The following is a 19,339-nucleotide window of genomic DNA, read 5'->3' as shown; positions in this document are numbered from 1 at the left end:
AGGATTCCATCCAAGCAAGCATGCATGGTTAACCTGTCCAATTGGGTGACATTAATAACCTTCAGAGCGAACCTGAAGTTTAATGATTAGCTGTAAAACTATAACATAAAACAAATAATCATACCGCATTTCCACCAATACACACGCTGTGGGCGCGTTCATTTACGTGTGAAGAAATTTAGGTAAGCATGTAAAGGCTGCGTCTACTGAAAACTGAGACTTGTCACAACTTTACGTAAAGAATTAATCATGGAGATTAAACTCTGCGACATTTCGACTTCAAAAAACGGAACTGGATTGTGGACGATGGGGTTCAAGTTTGGTTAAAGTTTTACATGTTCTTATTACCCTGCAAATTTTCCAAGAAAACGCCGCTTTTCATAGAGAGGAGAGCGTTTTGTTGAAACTTGAAAATTGTTTCTAATTAAAGGCGGCGTTTAATAGACTCTGGGCGTATATCAGAGGAAATACGGTATGCTTTCACGATTTGATATGATAATTCAAAACGAAGAGAAACCGCGAGGGTGGAGTTTTGCGGCGTGGAAAATATTGACTCCGGCTTTAGCTAAAGAAACTCTGATGCAGTTTTGGTTACTTTTAAAACTGAGAAATAATTTAAAATCTTTTTTTCCCGTTAGTGCATGGCCTTCTACGGCCCAAAAAGTCTATAAAGTCAAATTGAGTTGGTTAAAATATGTTGTGAGAGGAAAGTTGAATGAAACTGCTAGAATTTGTGACACTTAATAAAGAGACAAAGATTTAAAACATTTTGACTAGTTTAAGAAAAAAAAACTATGCTTGTTTTACTAGCTATTTCTATAGATTGCCAGTTCTCAAAATCAGTGAACAGACGAATCTGTACGCAAATCATCTATTTCAGCATCCATGTTCATAGTGCTTCCTCGTTCCATCAGTTATCATTGCTTGCAAGGAACAACTTTCATAATTGTAACTTTCAAACTTATGCATGCATTGTTAATTAGACCCGTTTCAAACGTCGTACTTCACATATTTAAAGACAAAAGGATATGAGATAAAATTCCTTATTATCGTTTCTTTTAAATGCATTCAGTTCATGTTTAAGTTTGACGTTTGAAACTGGCCTTAATAAATGTATTTCATGTTTAACTGTACATTCTATAATTAGAATGAAGCGTGATTTTATAAAGAATTAATTTCTTACAGATCATATATTCAATTTATCATAAATTTTCTACACCTTTTTTGGTATTAACAAGGTTCACCATACATTATTTCTAATTGAATATCATTTTAAAGGAAAGTGGAGCCCTTTGAAGAATAGAAATATCACTATAGAAGTGTTTTTTATCCATAAGAGTGGCAATATAAGTGAAATGCTTGTGATTTTAATTACAAAGTAAGCGGAAACACTATGATATCATGCACGTTCAACTTTAAATTTAAAATATGATCAAGAAATGAGCGCGTTCATGTCGTCTGTTTCAAAAACACAATGCTATTACTCGAATGCTATCACAAAAACAATTTAAATTTACTATTTGAAAAGTTGGGTTGAAGCCGAAGTTCTTGTGGTTTTAAGAAGCCATGAAACCGAAGAAAATCAACTCCTTTGTCTGAGTGTGCAGTGGTCCATTTAGGATCCAAATAGGCCATTTTGTTTCTTTAAATAGTTGATGCTTCATCATCAATCACTACAACACCATCAAAAACCACAGAAACTTTCTCTATACAACCCTACATGACTTGAGCCACACTTGAGGAAATTCTCACTCATTTATAATATTGGTAAAAGAAAGCCTAAAGAAAATCCACTGTGATCTGACTGTCCTCCACTTTGGCTCTGTTTGAAAATTAAATGGATACAAATCTTATGATCCAGATAAAACGCAATGTATATGTATAAAACAGTATTCAATACAATCATATTCCTCTTTGCACGGGCAAGTTAATTGAAAAAATGATCGTATAGGTAAAGAATTCAAGTTTTATCTTCACAACGTGGAGACAGAAATGCAGATATACGTTGTAGTGGTGTTACAAAACACTCTTGGTTAACCTATGGTTAATAAAACACATACAGCTGGCTATAGTTTTTGCTTTTTACCATTGAAAGTGTTAAAGTAATTAATCTATATTAATGGAAATGACAATGTATACTTGAAATGCTGTTTTATCATATAAACAGTGATCCTCCACTGTCTTGGCTCAATTGAACGTGCCTAAGAGGAATATCATTGTAGTAAATGCTAAATGTAATATTTTCAAAACAGAACCTGGGCTGAAATTTTGACAAAATAGATTTATCTTCAATGAAAAATACAGTCAATATATTTATACGAGCAAAATATCATATAAAAATTAAAGCTAAAAATCTCAGAAAAACTACCCGTCTATCTGTAGAAAATTTCAGCCCGATCCATTCAATCGATCTCTTTCTTTTAACTACAACAGTTAAGGGAATTATTTAAAAATATAACTTTCTATCGAGGATAAAGCAAGTAGAAAAATGAGTAAATGAGCGTTTATAATAAATGCTTGCTTTATCATTAAAATTACTATTCATGTTATTTTTAAGGTTTAGACTACAGCCAAGGCTTTCATGTATTCTATATTGGTGAACTCTATTTTTGATTTCATAAATTTATGGATCAATAGAACGCGAGAAACAATTAACATTAAGGCAGAGTATTTCCACATTTAAATGCAGTTTTCAAGCATATATAAATACATGCCTGTATGTCGAATCAAACCATATATTATACATACAATCAATACAAAAAATAAATCTACATTACACACACGATGAATATAGAGTTCACAAATATAAACAGTGCATTCCAAGCAACCCTTCGCTCCCCAACAGAAATTTGCTAAATTTTATTGTAGCTAACTAGGACAGAAAAGAAAATGCTTATGTTTGCATAACAAATAAATTGCTTATTTTTATAGTTTTTATCTTACACCTGTGATTGGTCGTTCAAAGTGAGATAAGTAGTGACGTACGTGAGATAAGTAGTGACGTACGATGAACTTTCAAACAGATATTATATGTAAATGGACAGAAAAGTTCTTGAAAAGTTTACTTTTCAAGCATGTATGTTTCAGTCAACTAAACCTGAATAAAAAATCATCTTTGAACCACTAATCACGGTATTAAGACATTTTTAATGTACTTTGACATCTGACATGTTCCTTTCACTCCAGCCTTAATTTGTTAGTTGTGTATAAATTCCCGAAATGTGACGTTTCTCGGAAAAATTTCAATGTCACGTCCGAAAACAGATGTGTAACTATTTTAGAGTTGTTTTATAGGACTTCGGATTTCCATTAAATAGCTAAGGAAAAATTTATATCTTAACTATGGTAATTTAGTGCTACTTATAGACCCTACAGACGCCTCTTCCAGTCAAACAAATTGCTTTATTTGCTTTTCGTACAACTTTTCACATATCCTGAAACTCACAAACGAGAATGATGAAAGATTTTATAATTACGAGAAACAATGTCGTAATAAAATACAAAATGTTTGAGACTCGATCCCCCACACATTCAAGAACAGAGTACAATAGCCTAGGACAAACTTGAAACAAAGTCACTTCCTAGATTTCATCGACCTGTCGGATGTCCGAAGTTTTTGAAAGTTTGTGAGACAATTAAGAAAGAACAAAGCTTTACAACATTTGTCAAATGAACAACTACAAAACGTTTCCACAAGTCGAGGTGAAAAAGTTTTATGCTACATCTATTCAGCAAACTTTAAAGAGCCTATGCAAAATATAGCAAAGAATTTGCTGCGAGGTTTAGAATTTTTTCAGTATAATTGTATTAAAACATACTGTTTAGCAATCATACAAGTGACAAATGTTTCAAGATTGTCTTATAGCAATTCGATGACTTTTAACCCAATAATAAATTTACTCCGTTAAAGAGAATACAGTCAATCGTTTAACAGAAAACACAGACATTTAAGTCTATAGAATTTTAATTAAGTTATAACTACGTCTAAGAAATTTTTAAAGAGTTTACACAAAGTTACAATGAATGATCAACACACAAAAACACATGACGAAATGTGAAAAACATTAACTTGAATTTCAAAATCTAAAGATCCAATTAATAACCAACAGATATCGCAGGGGCAAATAAATGCAGTGAAAATTTGGTAATTAGTAATTGTAAGTGAATGTCATCGTTTAGTTGCAAATCAAAAAAATCTACTAAAAATTAAAACAATAGATCTCAAAACAAAATTCACTTACAAATTCACTTACTAATCACTTACAAATACTATAACATAATGACATTACTTCATATGCCTCACTAGATATAGAACGAAGTGAATTACAGTGCGAACCACAAAACAAACAAAACACTACCATTAATCAAAACAATTCAGTTACAGGTAACAACCGAAACTAAAACTTCTTGCAAACCGAAGTAGAAGACTCAGTTTAGACTCTCAAAGTTTCTACGATCATACTGAAAAATTTATACTTAAGTTTTAGCACTGCTCTCTTTCAATCAAATTGAATTGAAATATTTTAACGTTTCCATGAACAAATAGCAATGTTAGATCATATATTTACATATGCTAGTCTTATAAAGAGATCACAGAAACTTTGACAGTATATACTTCTCTTAAAGTAACCAAGCTTCACTTCAACTACGAATTTAGAATAAATTGCACAAGATTAAATTTTTCACATTGTACAAAGAAAAATTTATGCATTAATCCTGTGAGTATTCTTCACTTGTGCACGCGTCATTCCAAATTGACCCGAACTCATGCTGAGACAACAACCAATCAGATCAGCTGTTATGTCATTTGGATTGTAAGTTGTTGAAACAAGTTGTAACATCAACTTCAACAAATCAACAACTGAACTTTCATCAAACAACTCACATGAGCTTTTTGATTGAGCGAGACTGACCGATCTCGATTAACTAACTTGTTGAACTCTTATCTATTAAATTTTTTGAGACGTCGACTTGACAAAAGACGAACCACAAAAATGATAAAATGCTAGAAGTAAAATAACAAAAACACTGACAGAACAAAACAAACAAACACAATATCATTTGCAAACATACAATCTGACACAAAAATAACAAAAACAATGTCAACTTTAGTTACAAATTCTTTAATCATACAATCTGACACAAAAAACAATATCCTCTTTGCAAATGTTAAAACATGCATACAGTCTGACAATTATAAATATTACAATTATTACATATGGTCATTCTTGAATTAAAGCATATTTAACGTACCTTTCATATTGGTTTCTTCAAAATTTACCAAAAAAAACTTGTTTATACCTGTAAATTCTCCTATGGCAAGCCTGCCTGATTATATAGCACTATTTAATTGCGGTTAAATGATTTTTCATTAACTTTCTTCTTATTCAATCATCGTTTACTTATCCCTAAATTTCATTACTTTAAATGTAAATCCCTTTATGAAGATATTTAAATTCAAACCTGCTTTGGTGAGGCAATTTCAAATCAAAACAAAACTTCAAGTCGCGAGGTAAACGTAAACTACTTTTCTTTATCTTAAATTATCCCTCGTTATCCCCAACAGAAACCTCCCCAACAAAGTGATGGCGCAGAACTTCGCAATAAGGAAGTGAACTTCTTTCATAATAAAATAAATAAAATGAACACATACCTGTGAAACTTTCGTCTACAAGCTAAAGCATGCTCATGTTTTTCAAATGTTACCAATGCTTTATGCTTCGTCGTCGACATTTTCAATTGCTAGAAAACAAAAATGCACTGTTTAAAAATAACTATACCTGGCCACTTGTTGACGACAAGTATTTATTTAATATCATTACACAAGCCAAAAATAAGGCATACAATTGATTACGAGCGAGTGGTAACATTGTAAAAATAATGAAATCACAACCTCTCATTGGCGTGTTAGGATACTTTTATACCATGTAATGGCCTTACCTCAATAGGTCCTATAGTAGCAAGCAATTCTTTCAGTTTGTATGGCGTGATTGAATCAGGGAGAGAACCAATCACAATACGATTTGTAGGTTTGCTGGAAATGCCTGATTTGGTAGCAACAACTTTTTTGCCTTTACCGTCTGTATTAGACTTGCGATCGACTGAGGTCTTGAGAGAAAGCTAAATGGATAAAATGGATGTACAGTAATATCAACCAAACCTTCATTATAGAAATCTTTGTTTATATACACACATATGTATTAATAATGCTGAAATAAACAAAGAATATAACCTACAATAAAACCCTGCGTATATAAAAAATAAGGTTTTAAAAGCCTGTTAGTCTAAAAAAATTTATTTACACCCCCTTACTATAAGAACATGTCTAGGCTAAGATTTAAAACAGGTCCCTATTTCATTTTTATCACTCTTAAAGTTGAAACTAATAAATTCAACTCAAAGAAAATAAAGTCTACACAAAGTAGTGAAAATGGCACAGAAGTTAGATTCAGACATTCATACTGTACTAAAAGGCACGGCACATAAAGCAATTTTGAAAACAATTTAGAAATAATCTACATTAAGATTTCCTACGCCGACAAAGAAGAATTCAGTTTCTCTTTAGAAAATAAAAACATCTTTAAGAACCTATTTAGCCTAATATCGCGATGAGCCCTATTTATGTATATAAGATCCTGTTTGGGCTAACTTGAAAAAACTAGGTACTTATACGCGGGATTTTACTACCTGGTATGCATTTTTCATAATGTGTTTATAATAATAGTAAAATAGAATTTACAGCAATGGTAAAAAAATCAATAAAAATATATTTATTCACCCTGCTGTCGTTCTTTGAACGCTTTCTATTTTCACCATCATTATTTCTTCGTCTCTCATTTTTTCTCTCTTTATTACGTCTATCTCTCGAAGTATTACGCCTGACCCTATTCCCTCGTGGCTGTCCACGCCCTTTCTCAGCACGTGAACTATGTCTAGGGCGCGGTGACCGACTATGCTCTTCAACAACTCTTGAAATCTTTCTGTCCCTATCTTTTCTCGATACTCTTCGTGACTCCTTGCTCCTTTTCTCTGATCTCTCTGAGTGTCTGGATTGAGGGAAGGGCATTCTAACTTGACGCTTTGGAGAAACGTGTATTCGACTACGGTCTGGCGATCTGGATCTAGATTTTGAAACAGACTTGGACCACGAGCGTGATAAGGACCCAGATAAAGATCTTGACTTTGAACGACTCCAAGATGAATGTGAGCGAGATTCAGAACGAGAGTCAGAGAACGACGGAGATCTTGAACGACTGCTGAAGTCACTTTCATCGCTATATTTTCGATTCTTTTTTTCCCGAGATTTCTAAACAAAATAAAATTACTGAATCAAAACCTTTATACACTTGGAATAAATTTGCGTACTAGAAAAACACATTACTTTGATCGACGATCTTTCTGCAGATTCATGTTGAAGCGACTGTTCTCGTTGAATTTGTTGCATCTGCATGTTATATAATGCTTGATGAATAGAAGCTGTGGGATACTGTTGTGGTCTGGACAGGAAAGCATGGTTATTATACAAAGCCGTAAGATCAGCTCTTTCCCCAGTCATTCTTTGGTTTAAATACAAACGATCCACTGAGCCGCTCGTAGAAAAATGAGATGAGGCTTGGAGAGAAGAATGATGGGGGTCAATTGGCATCGCAGGTGCCACACCAGAAGGTAATTGAGAGGGAAGTAGTAAACCAGTATTCGAGTTACGAACCACAATCGTATCAGGCATTATTCTTGGAACAGTTGCGTTTATAGATCCAGGAGCCGGAGGACCCAGAAACTAAATGATACAATGTGAAAGGCAACGTAATGTGGATATCGATAAAGGACGAGTTGTACGATGTTAGACAACACTGTTCTTTGAATAGCAATATTCTTTGGACAACACTTTTCCTTGGATAACACTATTCCTTGGACAACACTATTCCTTTGACAGCACTATCCTTGGACAACACTATTCCTTGGACAACACTGTTCCTTGGACAACACTATTCCTTGGACAACAATATTCTTTGGACAACACTATTCCTTAGATAACACTATTCCTTGGACAACACTATTCCTTGGACAGCACTATCCTTGGACAACACTAATCCTTGGACAACACTATTCCTTGGACAACACTATTCCTTGGACAACAATATTCTTTGGACAACACTATTCCTTAGATAACACTATTCCTTGGACAGCACTATTCCTTGGACAGCACTATCCTTGGATAACATTATACCTTGGACAGGACTATTCCTTGGACAGGACTATACCTTGGACAGCACTATCCTTGGATAACACTATACCTTGGACAACACTATTCCTTAGATAGCACTATACCTTGGACAACACTATTCCTTAGATAGCACTATTCCTTGGACAACACTATTCCTTAGAAAACACCATTCTTTGGAGAACACTATTTCTTGAATAACACTATTCCTTAGACAACACTATGTTTCAATGTTGTAATTTTAGATAACTCACCCTTGATGGTAACTCAGGATTTGTTGGTAAAACTGGTCTGGGTGGTAAGCCTCTCATATGCAGCTCAGGTAAGGCTGGCAGACCAGGTCGCGGAAACGAAGGGGCAAATGGTAAGTGGGGACCTACAATGTAAACCTTTCATGAGCATTTGTGCTGTTTCTTAGTGATATGAAAACTGAATTTTACCATGTTTCTCAACTTTCTCTGCAAGTTTTGACTTTATAAATGTTTATTGTACGTAGTTGCATAAACATATAATCAGTGGCAGACACTAGTGGGGGGGAGGGGGTTTTTTTCAAAGAAAACATTTCAAACTATTTCATTAAAAACGAAAAAACACAGGAACATTTCTATTTCAGAGGTTTAAATTATAAATACAATAAGCACGTAATTTAGCTAAAGGGGGGCTAATGGGACTTCTTTATTTACCCAACGATCAAGAAATTTGTCCAAGTTTAGTTTACCAGACAAAAGCTGGTAAATGACAATTTATTAACATTTATTAATATCTATTCATTTAAACTTCACTTATTTTAATAAATATTTGAGCCTCATTGTTCCGGCAACATTTCAGATTATCATTTAACTCATTTTGCCCCCCCCCCGCCAATATTTCGCCAAGTGTCCACCACCGCATATAATCAAACATATGTATCAGCAATCAAAGATATCAACAAAAATTTTTATTATGTTTTTCAGTCTCTGACAGGCGCGCAAATAAGACACAATGAAACACACATAAAGAAAATTTCACGTTTTCAACTATTGACACAAAAAGCAAGAAAAAACGCTAAGCCCCTTACTAATGCTAACGTCAACAAAGCCACATAAAAATCTAAATACAAACGTCCAGCACCACTGCCAATAAGTTTTGCACAAAGCTACTCGCAGCAATTAGTTTCGTATTTTGCACGTATTTTCCGAAAATACAGTTGCAATCTCTAATCTGTAAAGTAATCAATACAATTTAGGAATTTAGTTGAACGGAAGACAACTCTTAATTGAGATGAGACATCATCTTGTTATCAATAAAAATAATTACAAAGAAAATTTTTGAGATTTACTACAAACTTCTATTTTCAAATTTACCGCAAGGAAGCGAAAGTTTTAACTCGGCCTGGATGAATTGACTACAAGTCAACACGCAATTTTAGTAAGTCATCGTCTCCGACATGTACATCATTAAGTTTGGCAAGATGAATCAGTTAAAATTGAATTTTTACATGCAACTACCTTCAAATCCAGGTCTTGGAGTCATAAAGCGAGGATTGACATGAATGTTCTTTCCAACTGAAAATTAGAAAGATTACTAACATGGATGCAAATTCGGAGCAGTTAGAGAAATCTGCCAGGTGAGACAAAACTTACCATGAGGTCCAGGAAGGGGTCTCCCTGCTGGAAAAGGTCGAAGGCCACCATCAAGAAAATGAGGTCGTAGATCATGTATTGGTCCACGGAACCTGAAAGTGAAACACATTAAATGTCTTATGACTACAATGGCTTTAAAACCAACAAAATTGACAGAATTTCAAAACAAGGCGCAATAAGATTCGACCAAAAAACAGATACAAACTTTGAAATTGTAATTTTTAATTACTAAAGAGTTACTCGCCAAAGAAAACGCATAATTTCATGAGTTCTCTTCATTGGTGATCGATAATTTATTTAAATAATTCGTAAACAAAACACAAAAAGAAAATTCTTCCCGAGATATATCGTAATAAATTCTCAATAGATGAGCCCCAAATAATTAAAGGCAGCAGCGCGACATTAAAGCAAGGAATGCTTTAATGTTTAATTTGCTAACTGCCATGTGAAGAATAAGATCACTCGTGCTTTAAAAATAGATGTATTGAAAAGCAGTATCATTTAGTTTAACTCATTGTTCAGCAATATTATTCGTTGGTTACAGTCATAGTATAAAGCAGTTTGAAGATTGCCCAAATTCTCGTATCAAAATAGGGCAATCGCAATTCGGCTTTTGGATAGTGATTCTGAATTCATTCATGTAGCATTCATCAATATAACTCGCCAAGTGGAAAACTTTATTGTTGTGAAGTTTTTATTTATTTATAATTCTACTGCTAATTATTTCCATGAAACATCATAGAGAGAAAAAATATCAACAAACGCGTAGCTATATGTTACCTGGGAGGTGTTAAACCAGGACCAGGATTCGATCCCCTACCACGAGAAAAATCTCTACCTCCTCTTCCTTTACCATGATTGAAAGTTTTTCTTGCTTCAAATTTCCCTCTTTGCGAAACTATGCATAAATTGAGTACAAATTTTTTTGAAAAGGAATGCTTTAATGTTTACAACCAACTTGTCTAATACATGTACCTACAACAGTACAATTCACGAAAGAATGACAAAATATAGGATTATCAGACACCCTCTGACAGGCTTGTTCACAATATGTTATCTAGTATCTAATTGGAAACACCTATGAACGGTTTATATGCACTTCAATATGGTAAAAAAGGAAAATATTGTTGGTCAAATGTTCTCACCATTATCTTTATTATCAGTTTTATTTTTTCCTTTCACATCGACATTCTTTTTCAACGATTCTAACAAGTCAAAACGTTATGTAACAACGTGTGATACAAAAATACCATCATACACTAAATTGATGGTATTTTTGTATACACACCAACATTAAATTGATAAAATTTATTCTTGACAACGAAATTAGCACATACGAATAAACAATACCTTTCGACAGAACTTCTTCATCATTTTCCTCTTTTTCAACATCAAATTCTTCATCACCATGGATACTAACAGCATCGTCAAGATCAAGATCGTTACTAAACATGTGTAAGAGACATAGAACTTTCATGGATACTAACAGCATCGTCAAGATCAAGATCGTTACTAAACATGTAAGAGACATAGAACTTTCATGGATACTAACAGCATCGTCAAGATCAAGATCGTTACTAAACATGTGTAAGAGACATAGAACTTTCATGGATACTAACAGCATCGTCAAGATCAAGATCGTTACTAAACATGTGTAAGAAACATAGAACTTTCATGGATACTAACAGCATCGTCAAAATCAAGATCGTTACTAAACATGTAAGAGACATAGAACTTTCATGGATACTAACAGCATCGTCAAGATCAAGATCGTTACTAAACATGTGTAAGAGACATAGAACTTTCATGGATACTAACAGCATCGTCAAGATCAAGATCGTTACTAAACATGTGTAAGAGACATAGAACTTTTGAACTGCTAATAAACACGAGTGTTTATAAATGCTAGTAACTTTGATAGCAACAAAGAAGAGTCGAAATGAACTATTAAATAAAGAACCAGACCCAAAGAGGTTTGGTGTATACTTTGTTAGACCATTTCGAAAGGGTGATTGAGAGTAAGATTTAGAATATTACATATATCATAAAGAATTTTTTTTAGAAAGTTTTTTTCTACGTAATTTCTATGATTTTCTTGCTATTTAATCACATCTACAAAATGTTACTGTCACAGTTTGGTCTATTAAAAATTACATGCATACAACTGCAAGTATAAACCACCCCTGATTTTCATATTAGAAGACATACACCCCCCTATGATCAAATTTCACCATTGCTACTTTTCCTACTTTACCCTAAATAGCACAGGTATTAAATTAGACACTAAAAATGGCCATTCTTAACTTACATTTCGTTTTCTTCATCATCACTCCCAAGATCTTCCTACAAAAAACGAAACGAAACTATCTTGCTCTTTGTGCAAATTTGTTCCATTCTATGTTTAACATGTCATCAATAAAGACATTATAAACAAAATGTATGTTATTGTTAACTCAGTATAGTTTCTAAAGTGCCAAATATTTCGCCACAGAAATGTCCAATTGTAACATGCACGTTTTGTTTACTCATGAACGTATGAGAACCACACGTTCAAACGCCAGCTAAACTTAATAGCTATAACTAGTAACATTTTTATGAGCCACGCCGTATGAAGTTCCCAAAACCATTAACATAAAACATAACAAACTAGGGAACTAACGATAATGCAAAGCCGATAACGGTCATTAAGATTACAAGTTTGAAAATGTATTTGTTGAAAAAAGCTGAAGAAGACAGACATCATTTCAATAATATATGACTGAATACTTGCACTGTCCACTATACCAACTAATTGAGTTTAACTGGATATCAACTGGATATCCTTTCATTGCTCTAGGAATGACTACCTCCTTCGGTCAAAAAATATCAGAAAAATCATCTATAGTCATGGCAACAACCACCTGGATCTACTTGCACCGATTTCGGAGTACCTAGCTCGCTCAGTCATAAATTATTAGAAAATCGTCGGATCATGTGCAGTTCACTCGACCAACTGACGGAGTTTATAGGCATGGCAACAAAGTCAACATGCGACGCTCTATTAACCTTCCATTCCCAGGGTATCAGAAAGCATGAGCCGAAAACGGAATTTTTCGGCTACGAAGTTTGTTTTTTTGTTTATAAGAGTTTTTCTAGTACTTCTCTTACACCAAGACTTCAAAGTTTTTAAAATGAAAGCTAATCACTAGTGATCTAAGGATAATGCAAAGTGTCTTTCAGAGATTAGAAAACAAACACTAAAACTAAAAGAACTGCGACAAAACAACAGGTTGAAAAGCTTATTTTTGTATGGAATACATCAGTTTTAAGGCTTACGTAGCTGGAGATATGATATAAAACGCTGATGTTTTGTTGCCGGATGTTAATACAAGCAAAGCGCGACAACATCAGAGCCGTTGCTGCAACATATAGCTATGTACAGCTAGCACAATGTCGATTTAGTAAAGTATAAATTCAAAAAAATGAGTATGCATGTACTTTGATGTGATGTAACGACAGCTTTATGAGTTATGACCACTCAAGTCTGTTTTGAATATAAATTGTTTGAAAATCTCTTTTACTGGATGGCGGAGGCATTATTTAAACGATGTAATTATTTTAGTTAGTTCAAGTAGAAAAGCGGAGAGCGAGCAATTGATTTCAAATATAAACAAAACACAGAAACAAATATTGAGTCATTGAGACAATGTATGGGATGTATGGAAAGTGCTGTTAGTTATTAAGAATGTATGAAAAGTGCTGTTAGTCATTAAGAATGTATGAAAAGTGCTGTTAGTTATTAAAAATGTTTGAAAAGTGCTGTTAGTTATTAAGAATGCATGGAAAGTGCTGTTAGTTATTAAAAATGTTTGAAAAGTGCTGTGAGTTATTAAGAATGTATGGAAAGTGCTGTTAAAAATTACGAATGCGTGGAAAGTGCTGTTAGTTATTAAGAATGTTTGAAAAGTGCTGTTAGTTATTAACAATGTTTGAAAAGTGCTGTTAGTTATTAAGAATGTATTGAAAAGTGCTGTTAGTTATTAACAATGTTTGGAAAGTACTGTTAGTTATTAAGAATGTTTGGAAAGTACTGTTAGTTATTAAGAATGTATTGAAAAGTACTGTTAGTTATTAACAATGTTTGGAAAGTACTGTTAGTTATTAAGAATGTTTGGAAAGTACTGTTAGTTATTAACAATGTTTGAAAAGTGCTGTTAGTTATTAAGAATGTATTGAAAAGTGCTGTTAGTTATTAAGAATGTATTGAAAAGTGCTGTTAGTTATTAAGAATGTATGCAAAGTGCTGTTAGTTATTAAGAATGTATTGAAAAGTGCTGTTAGTTATTAAGAATGTTACATTTAACGTAAACGACAACTTTTTTTAAACTTTTTATTGCAGACATGTTTCGGCAAACTTATGCCATCTTCAGTGCAGTGTAATGAATGAATATTTGAATGGAGTTAATTATGAAGAAATATGATACAAGACATGTCTACAAACATGTCGTATGATACAAACATTGTCTTGTTCTTTGTCCAAAGTAAATTAAATTTATTTATTAAATTTTATATAGACAAGAAAGTACCTTTCCTAGACGTACTTATAACTAAGCACTCTAAATCCAAAACCTTAACTACATCAATTTTCTATAAGAAAACGTACATCGGACTTTTATTGAATTTTTTTAGCTTCACTCGACAAACCTATAAGACAGGACTCATAAAAACTCTTCTTCATCGCATTAGAAAAATCAACAACACACAGACAGGCTATCAACGCAACCTAAACGAATTTATCGACATTCTAAAACATAACTCATACCTCTTGCATTTCATAAACCAAGTAATAAAAACATATAACAACGACACTAACTCAAACTCAACTAACAATGAACAAGACCACACACAAGCCAAACCCCAAATCCATTATTTCAAGCTACCTTACATTGGGCACTACTTACAAATCACAAAACGAAAACTACATAACTTGGTCAGACGTTACTGCACAAACTTAGACATAAAACTAGTATTCTCTTCTTTTAAAATCAAAAACTTCTTCTGCTTCAAAGACCCCATCCCGTTGGTCTTAAAATCCAATGTGGTTTACAAATTTTCTTGTGGGGGATGTAATTCTCGCTACGTTGGCGAAACTAGCCGCCATCTCTCCACATAGATTAAAGAGCATACCACTTCCGATAAAAACTCTCACATATTCAAACACCTCCTCTCATCACCTCACTGCAAATCTAAATACTCACAATCCTGACAGTGCCCACACTCCTTCTTCTTTAAAACTAAAAGAAGCACTGTACATCAAAGAACTCAAGCCTAATCTTAACAAACAAATTCAGCATGTCAATACTATCTTTAACTTGTAAATATTTAACATCTCTAATCACTACATAATTGTAAACAACTCCCGCTTCCATTCCTTTTGTCAATACACATGTCTTGTATCATATTTCTTTATAATTAACTCCATTCAAATATTCATTCATTACACTGCACTGAAGATGGCATAAGTTTGCCGAAACATGTCTGCAATAAAAAATTTAAAAAAAGTTGTCGTTTACGTTAAATTCGCATTAGCAATAGTGCTTTTACGAAATTATTAAGAATGTATTGAAAAAGGGTGTTAGTTATTAAGAATGTATTGAAAAGTGCTGTTAGTTATTAAGAATGTATTGAAAAGTGCTGTTAGTTATTAAGAATGTATGCAAAGTGCTGTTGGTTATTAAGAATGTATGCAAAGTGCTGTTAGTTATTAAAAATGCATTGAAAAAGGGTGTTAGTTATTAAGAATGTATTGAAAAGTGCTGTTAGTTATTAAGAATGTATTGAAAAGTGCTGTTAGTTATTAAGAATGTATTGAAAAGTGCTGTTAGTTATTAAGAATGTATGCAAAGTGCTGTTAGTTATTAAGAATGTATTGAAAAGTGCTGTTAGTTATTAAGAATGTATTGAAAAGTGTGTTAGTTACATAAAGAATGTTGCATTTAACGTAAATGACAACTTTTTTAAACTATTTATTGCAGACATGTTTTGGCAAACTTATGCCATCTTCAGTGTATATGAAATAGCCGGTTTACGTGTCAACACCACTGTGGTAACACTACTTTCATAATGCAATGTCACTATTATAGAGGGAATGTATATTGGATCACCCCGGTGAAGTTTGCACTATTTGTCATCACTTGAATTTTTGCCCCTACTCACAATAATGCAAAGTTTCCATGACTTTGCTGTAACAGCTCAGAGGAAGATATAAATAGTTTACCATAGAGTTACCATACATACAGTCGTCATAATTACATACGGCAAGTGCAGAGCCTATCAATTTGATAAAACTGAATGATATACATACCAGCTTAAGGTCTTTCTTTTCAGCAGTTGAATCAGTACTAAATCAAAGCAATAAGAAATACATGTTATTATTATTTTAATGCTATTGTGATAGCCCAAAACAAACAAAAAAAAACACACACACACATACTGTACTGCATCCATGTTCATGTCAGTTACAAAAATTTAATTTCTATCTGTTATTTCAGTGATGAAAAAAAGTAGCTGGTCTAATTTGTATTATTTGCTCATTGGAATGTTTGAATTGCTTTTTAGGATTTGCTTTATGCATGAAAAGTTAGTAGGTAAGTTCTAAAGAATTGAAGATGTAGTTGAAGAATTTTACTTGAATAAAGTTGCATCGTGTAAGCAAAACAAGGACTTAGGTAAACAGTGCTCTATTATTTACTTTAAATAAATGAAAAACTGAAGACAAAACAGAAACAAAGTTTGCCATCCACTTGTCTTATTTTGAACTTGCTGTATGGCTAAAACAGAACACAACCTACCATAAAGGAACTGATGTACATAAGATTCAGAAGTATTCAATAGCAAAATCATATATATCTTGTAGAAAAAAACATGTAATTTGCAAATTTGGTTTCCAAGTAGTTCAAGGAAGTACCATTCACAAGTATTGAATTTTCGATGTGTAAAGCTATATTTCACAAAAACTTATTCACTGCTTTTTAATTCAACATAAGAACTTATTTACAAGACACTTTTAATGACAACTGTAAAAATCCTACTAGTGATACAGATAATTTAACTTAAATTAGTTTCACAACACAAAACTTTTTACGACAACTGTAAAAATCCTACTGGGGATACAGATAATTTAAATTAAATTAGTTTCACAACACAAAATGTTGGTGCCAATTCACAAATAAAAACATTCTACAGTTGACAGAATTTCATACAATACTCTGTTTCTTATTCTGAGATAAGTAATTGTGAAAACTATTTTCAACTTTTTGAAAACATGTGCATCAATGTAAATTACTGAGAGATATCTTACCTGGAGGTTCCATGTTGAGAATCATTTTTTTTGTCTTGTTTTTCTTGAGCAGCTTGATCATCACTGGCTTCATTTTCATCATTTTGTACCAATGTGGAAGACTCCGTAGTAGTGGAAGAATTGGATGCATTGGAACGATGTTTGGGACGAGATTGATTACCATGTTGAGGTCTTGATCCACTAGTTCTAGATGGTCCCATCATACGTTTCCCTGGATGATCCCAAGACCCTCTAGAACGAAATGACTGTCCTCGAGGAGAATATTGACGTTCCATAAATGGTCCTCGAGGGCCAAATCTTGGATGAAAAGGAGGCCTCCATCCTGGAAATGGTGGAAAAAGTCCCATTAAACCAGGAGGACTACTCCTTGGTCGCATTCCTCTAGGTGCCATTCTTCCTCCTCTAACTGCATTTTCAGCTGGCTTTTGAGAATTTTCATTATCTAAATGCATCATAAAATGTTATCGTTGTTATGCACAAATTATTCAAACCACATTAAAAGTTTAACAGTGAATACATACCAAATTCAAATCCCAAACTTGAAATATCATCTAAAAGTAAATATAATTATTAGTTTTTATGGAAAAATAATTCTCTATAAAATACACTTGATGGTAAAAATCTTCATTGCATACAATTGTGCAAAAAGATTGTTTATAACTTGACCAGCGTTTATCAGTTGCACTTAAATTTTACGATGTCAACTGCTCTTTGCATTTTTAAAAGTTTCACATACAATATATTTGTGTCAGGCATTTCAAGTGAACTAATGTTTTTTTAAAGTAAATGTTTCGGCATGCTTATGCCATCTTCAGTACAAGGAATGACTATGCTATCTATTTAAAGTTATATTTATATTATTTAAGTGAGAGTATTGTTCACTTGAAATGTCTGATATATATAGTGCTATTATGAAATTATGGAAATATATTTGTGCCCATAGTTTAATATACACTTGATTACATGATCACAATGCCAAAATAGTGAGTACATAAAGTGATACTATCAGTAGTAATGTCCACCTCAAATGCTTGAGTATAAATTTTAATCAAAATAATAATTGAAAATTGTATTTTATAAATTTAAGTGGATTAAGCTCATCAGCTAATTGTTTTAGAAGCCAAACGCCTTGAATTAAAAAGTCGACCTCAGTTTTGAACGGATGGCATCATGACAGTAATTGAAATTTATAGATGTGAGATTACTGACTACTGAAGATACATGTTTTGGTTTACAGCTTGGTAGCATTGTCCTGCTTGGAAAATACAAAAAGCACATACTTCCGGGAAAATGGCAATTTTTCTACAATTTGCAATGATTGTGTAAAATTAAAGAATTTATCTTACCCTCAGCAATTTCGGAGAAATCCATTTCCTTTATTTATAAAAGTAAAAAAATCATCAGAAGAAATAAAACGAAACGAAATGAAACCTACTGACTATCGTCGACTCATTGTTGATTGTTAAAAAAATACGAAGCTACTGTACATAAAGGACAGCGGAGTCGGGAAATGGCGGCCAAAGGACCTGGTATCCATTCTGGTATCAAATGTCTATAAAATTTGTTTTTTATTGAAAACTGCAAATCATTCAAACAGTTCACTTGCATTCAAATCAGGTCAGGGAATTGAAGATAAAGATGTCCAAAATGCAAGTGTGTATTTAGCCCAAAATGGTTATACTGTTTAATGACTGTTTTTTGCATTATTAAACATTATATCAATGCATTAAAATGTGCTAAAACTCTTAGTCTACTACTATTTGAGGTGGTTCCAATTCTGAAAACCAGAAAAACAAAGAAGGTAAAAAGTGCTTTGTGTACAATACTGTTCTCATTAATATATAATATATACCCATCAGCTCTCTCAAGACACTTTTCACCACGAGTCTTTTCACCTGGAAACAATATGCACATAACAAATCAAACAGCACCTAAGAAACTATTTATTTATATATAGAAAGTACTTTCGAAGCAAAAAATACATTTAAAGGTGCAGTATACATGTACTAATTGCCTTTGATGCCAGGCTGCTAATAGCCATTGTTTTTTTTTAATGTAGGAATATGCTATAATTGTGGCACAAAGGCCACAAAACGAATGAATGCAGAAAAAGCAATCACAAAAAATGAAATAAGATCTCTTTTGTGAACAATGACA

General features: G+C 33.0%; 1 protein-coding gene across 1 annotated transcript; it reads right to left on the bottom strand.

The window, feature by feature from the left end:
- Positions 1-1,123: 1,123 nt before the first annotated feature.
- Positions 1,124-18,757, bottom strand: LOC124440646 (serine/arginine repetitive matrix protein 2-like). The gene is made up of 16 exons (XM_046991053.1): positions 18,529-18,757; positions 17,704-17,733; positions 17,183-17,624; positions 16,187-16,223; positions 12,152-12,186; positions 11,194-11,288; positions 10,989-11,048; positions 10,624-10,741; positions 9,844-9,935; positions 9,709-9,765; positions 8,476-8,597; positions 7,382-7,777; positions 6,779-7,306; positions 5,941-6,120; positions 5,654-5,742; positions 1,124-1,822 (listed from the first exon to the last, which is right to left on the bottom strand). The coding sequence occupies exons 1-16, from the start codon at positions 18,551-18,553 to the stop codon at positions 1,780-1,782; spliced, it is 2,349 nt and encodes a 782-aa protein (XP_046847009.1). The 5' UTR covers positions 18,554-18,757; the 3' UTR covers positions 1,124-1,779.
- Between the last annotated feature and the right edge of the window lie 582 nt (positions 18,758-19,339).

This window comes from Xenia sp. Carnegie-2017, unplaced genomic scaffold (genome assembly GCF_021976095.1).
Source record: "Xenia sp. Carnegie-2017 unplaced genomic scaffold, XeniaSp_v1 HiC_scaffold_2, whole genome shotgun sequence".
NCBI classification, from domain to species: domain Eukaryota; kingdom Metazoa; phylum Cnidaria; class Anthozoa; order Malacalcyonacea; family Xeniidae; genus Xenia; species Xenia sp. Carnegie-2017.
This window is presented reverse-complemented; position numbering and strand designations above follow the sequence as displayed.

Bases quoted from the DNA above. Each gene is read 5' to 3' on its own strand.
- LOC124440646 (XM_046991053.1), bottom strand. From the start codon at position 18,553: ATGGATTTCTCCGAAATTGCTGAGG. The intron at 11,289-12,151 runs GTAAGTTAAGAA...ACACATGTTTAG, and splicing joins GATGATGAAGAAAACGAAAT to TAACGATCTTGATCTTGACG. The intron at 5,743-5,940 runs GTAAGGCCATTA...TTTGTTTTCTAG, and splicing joins CTACTATAGGACCTATTGAG to CAATTGAAAATGTCGACGAC.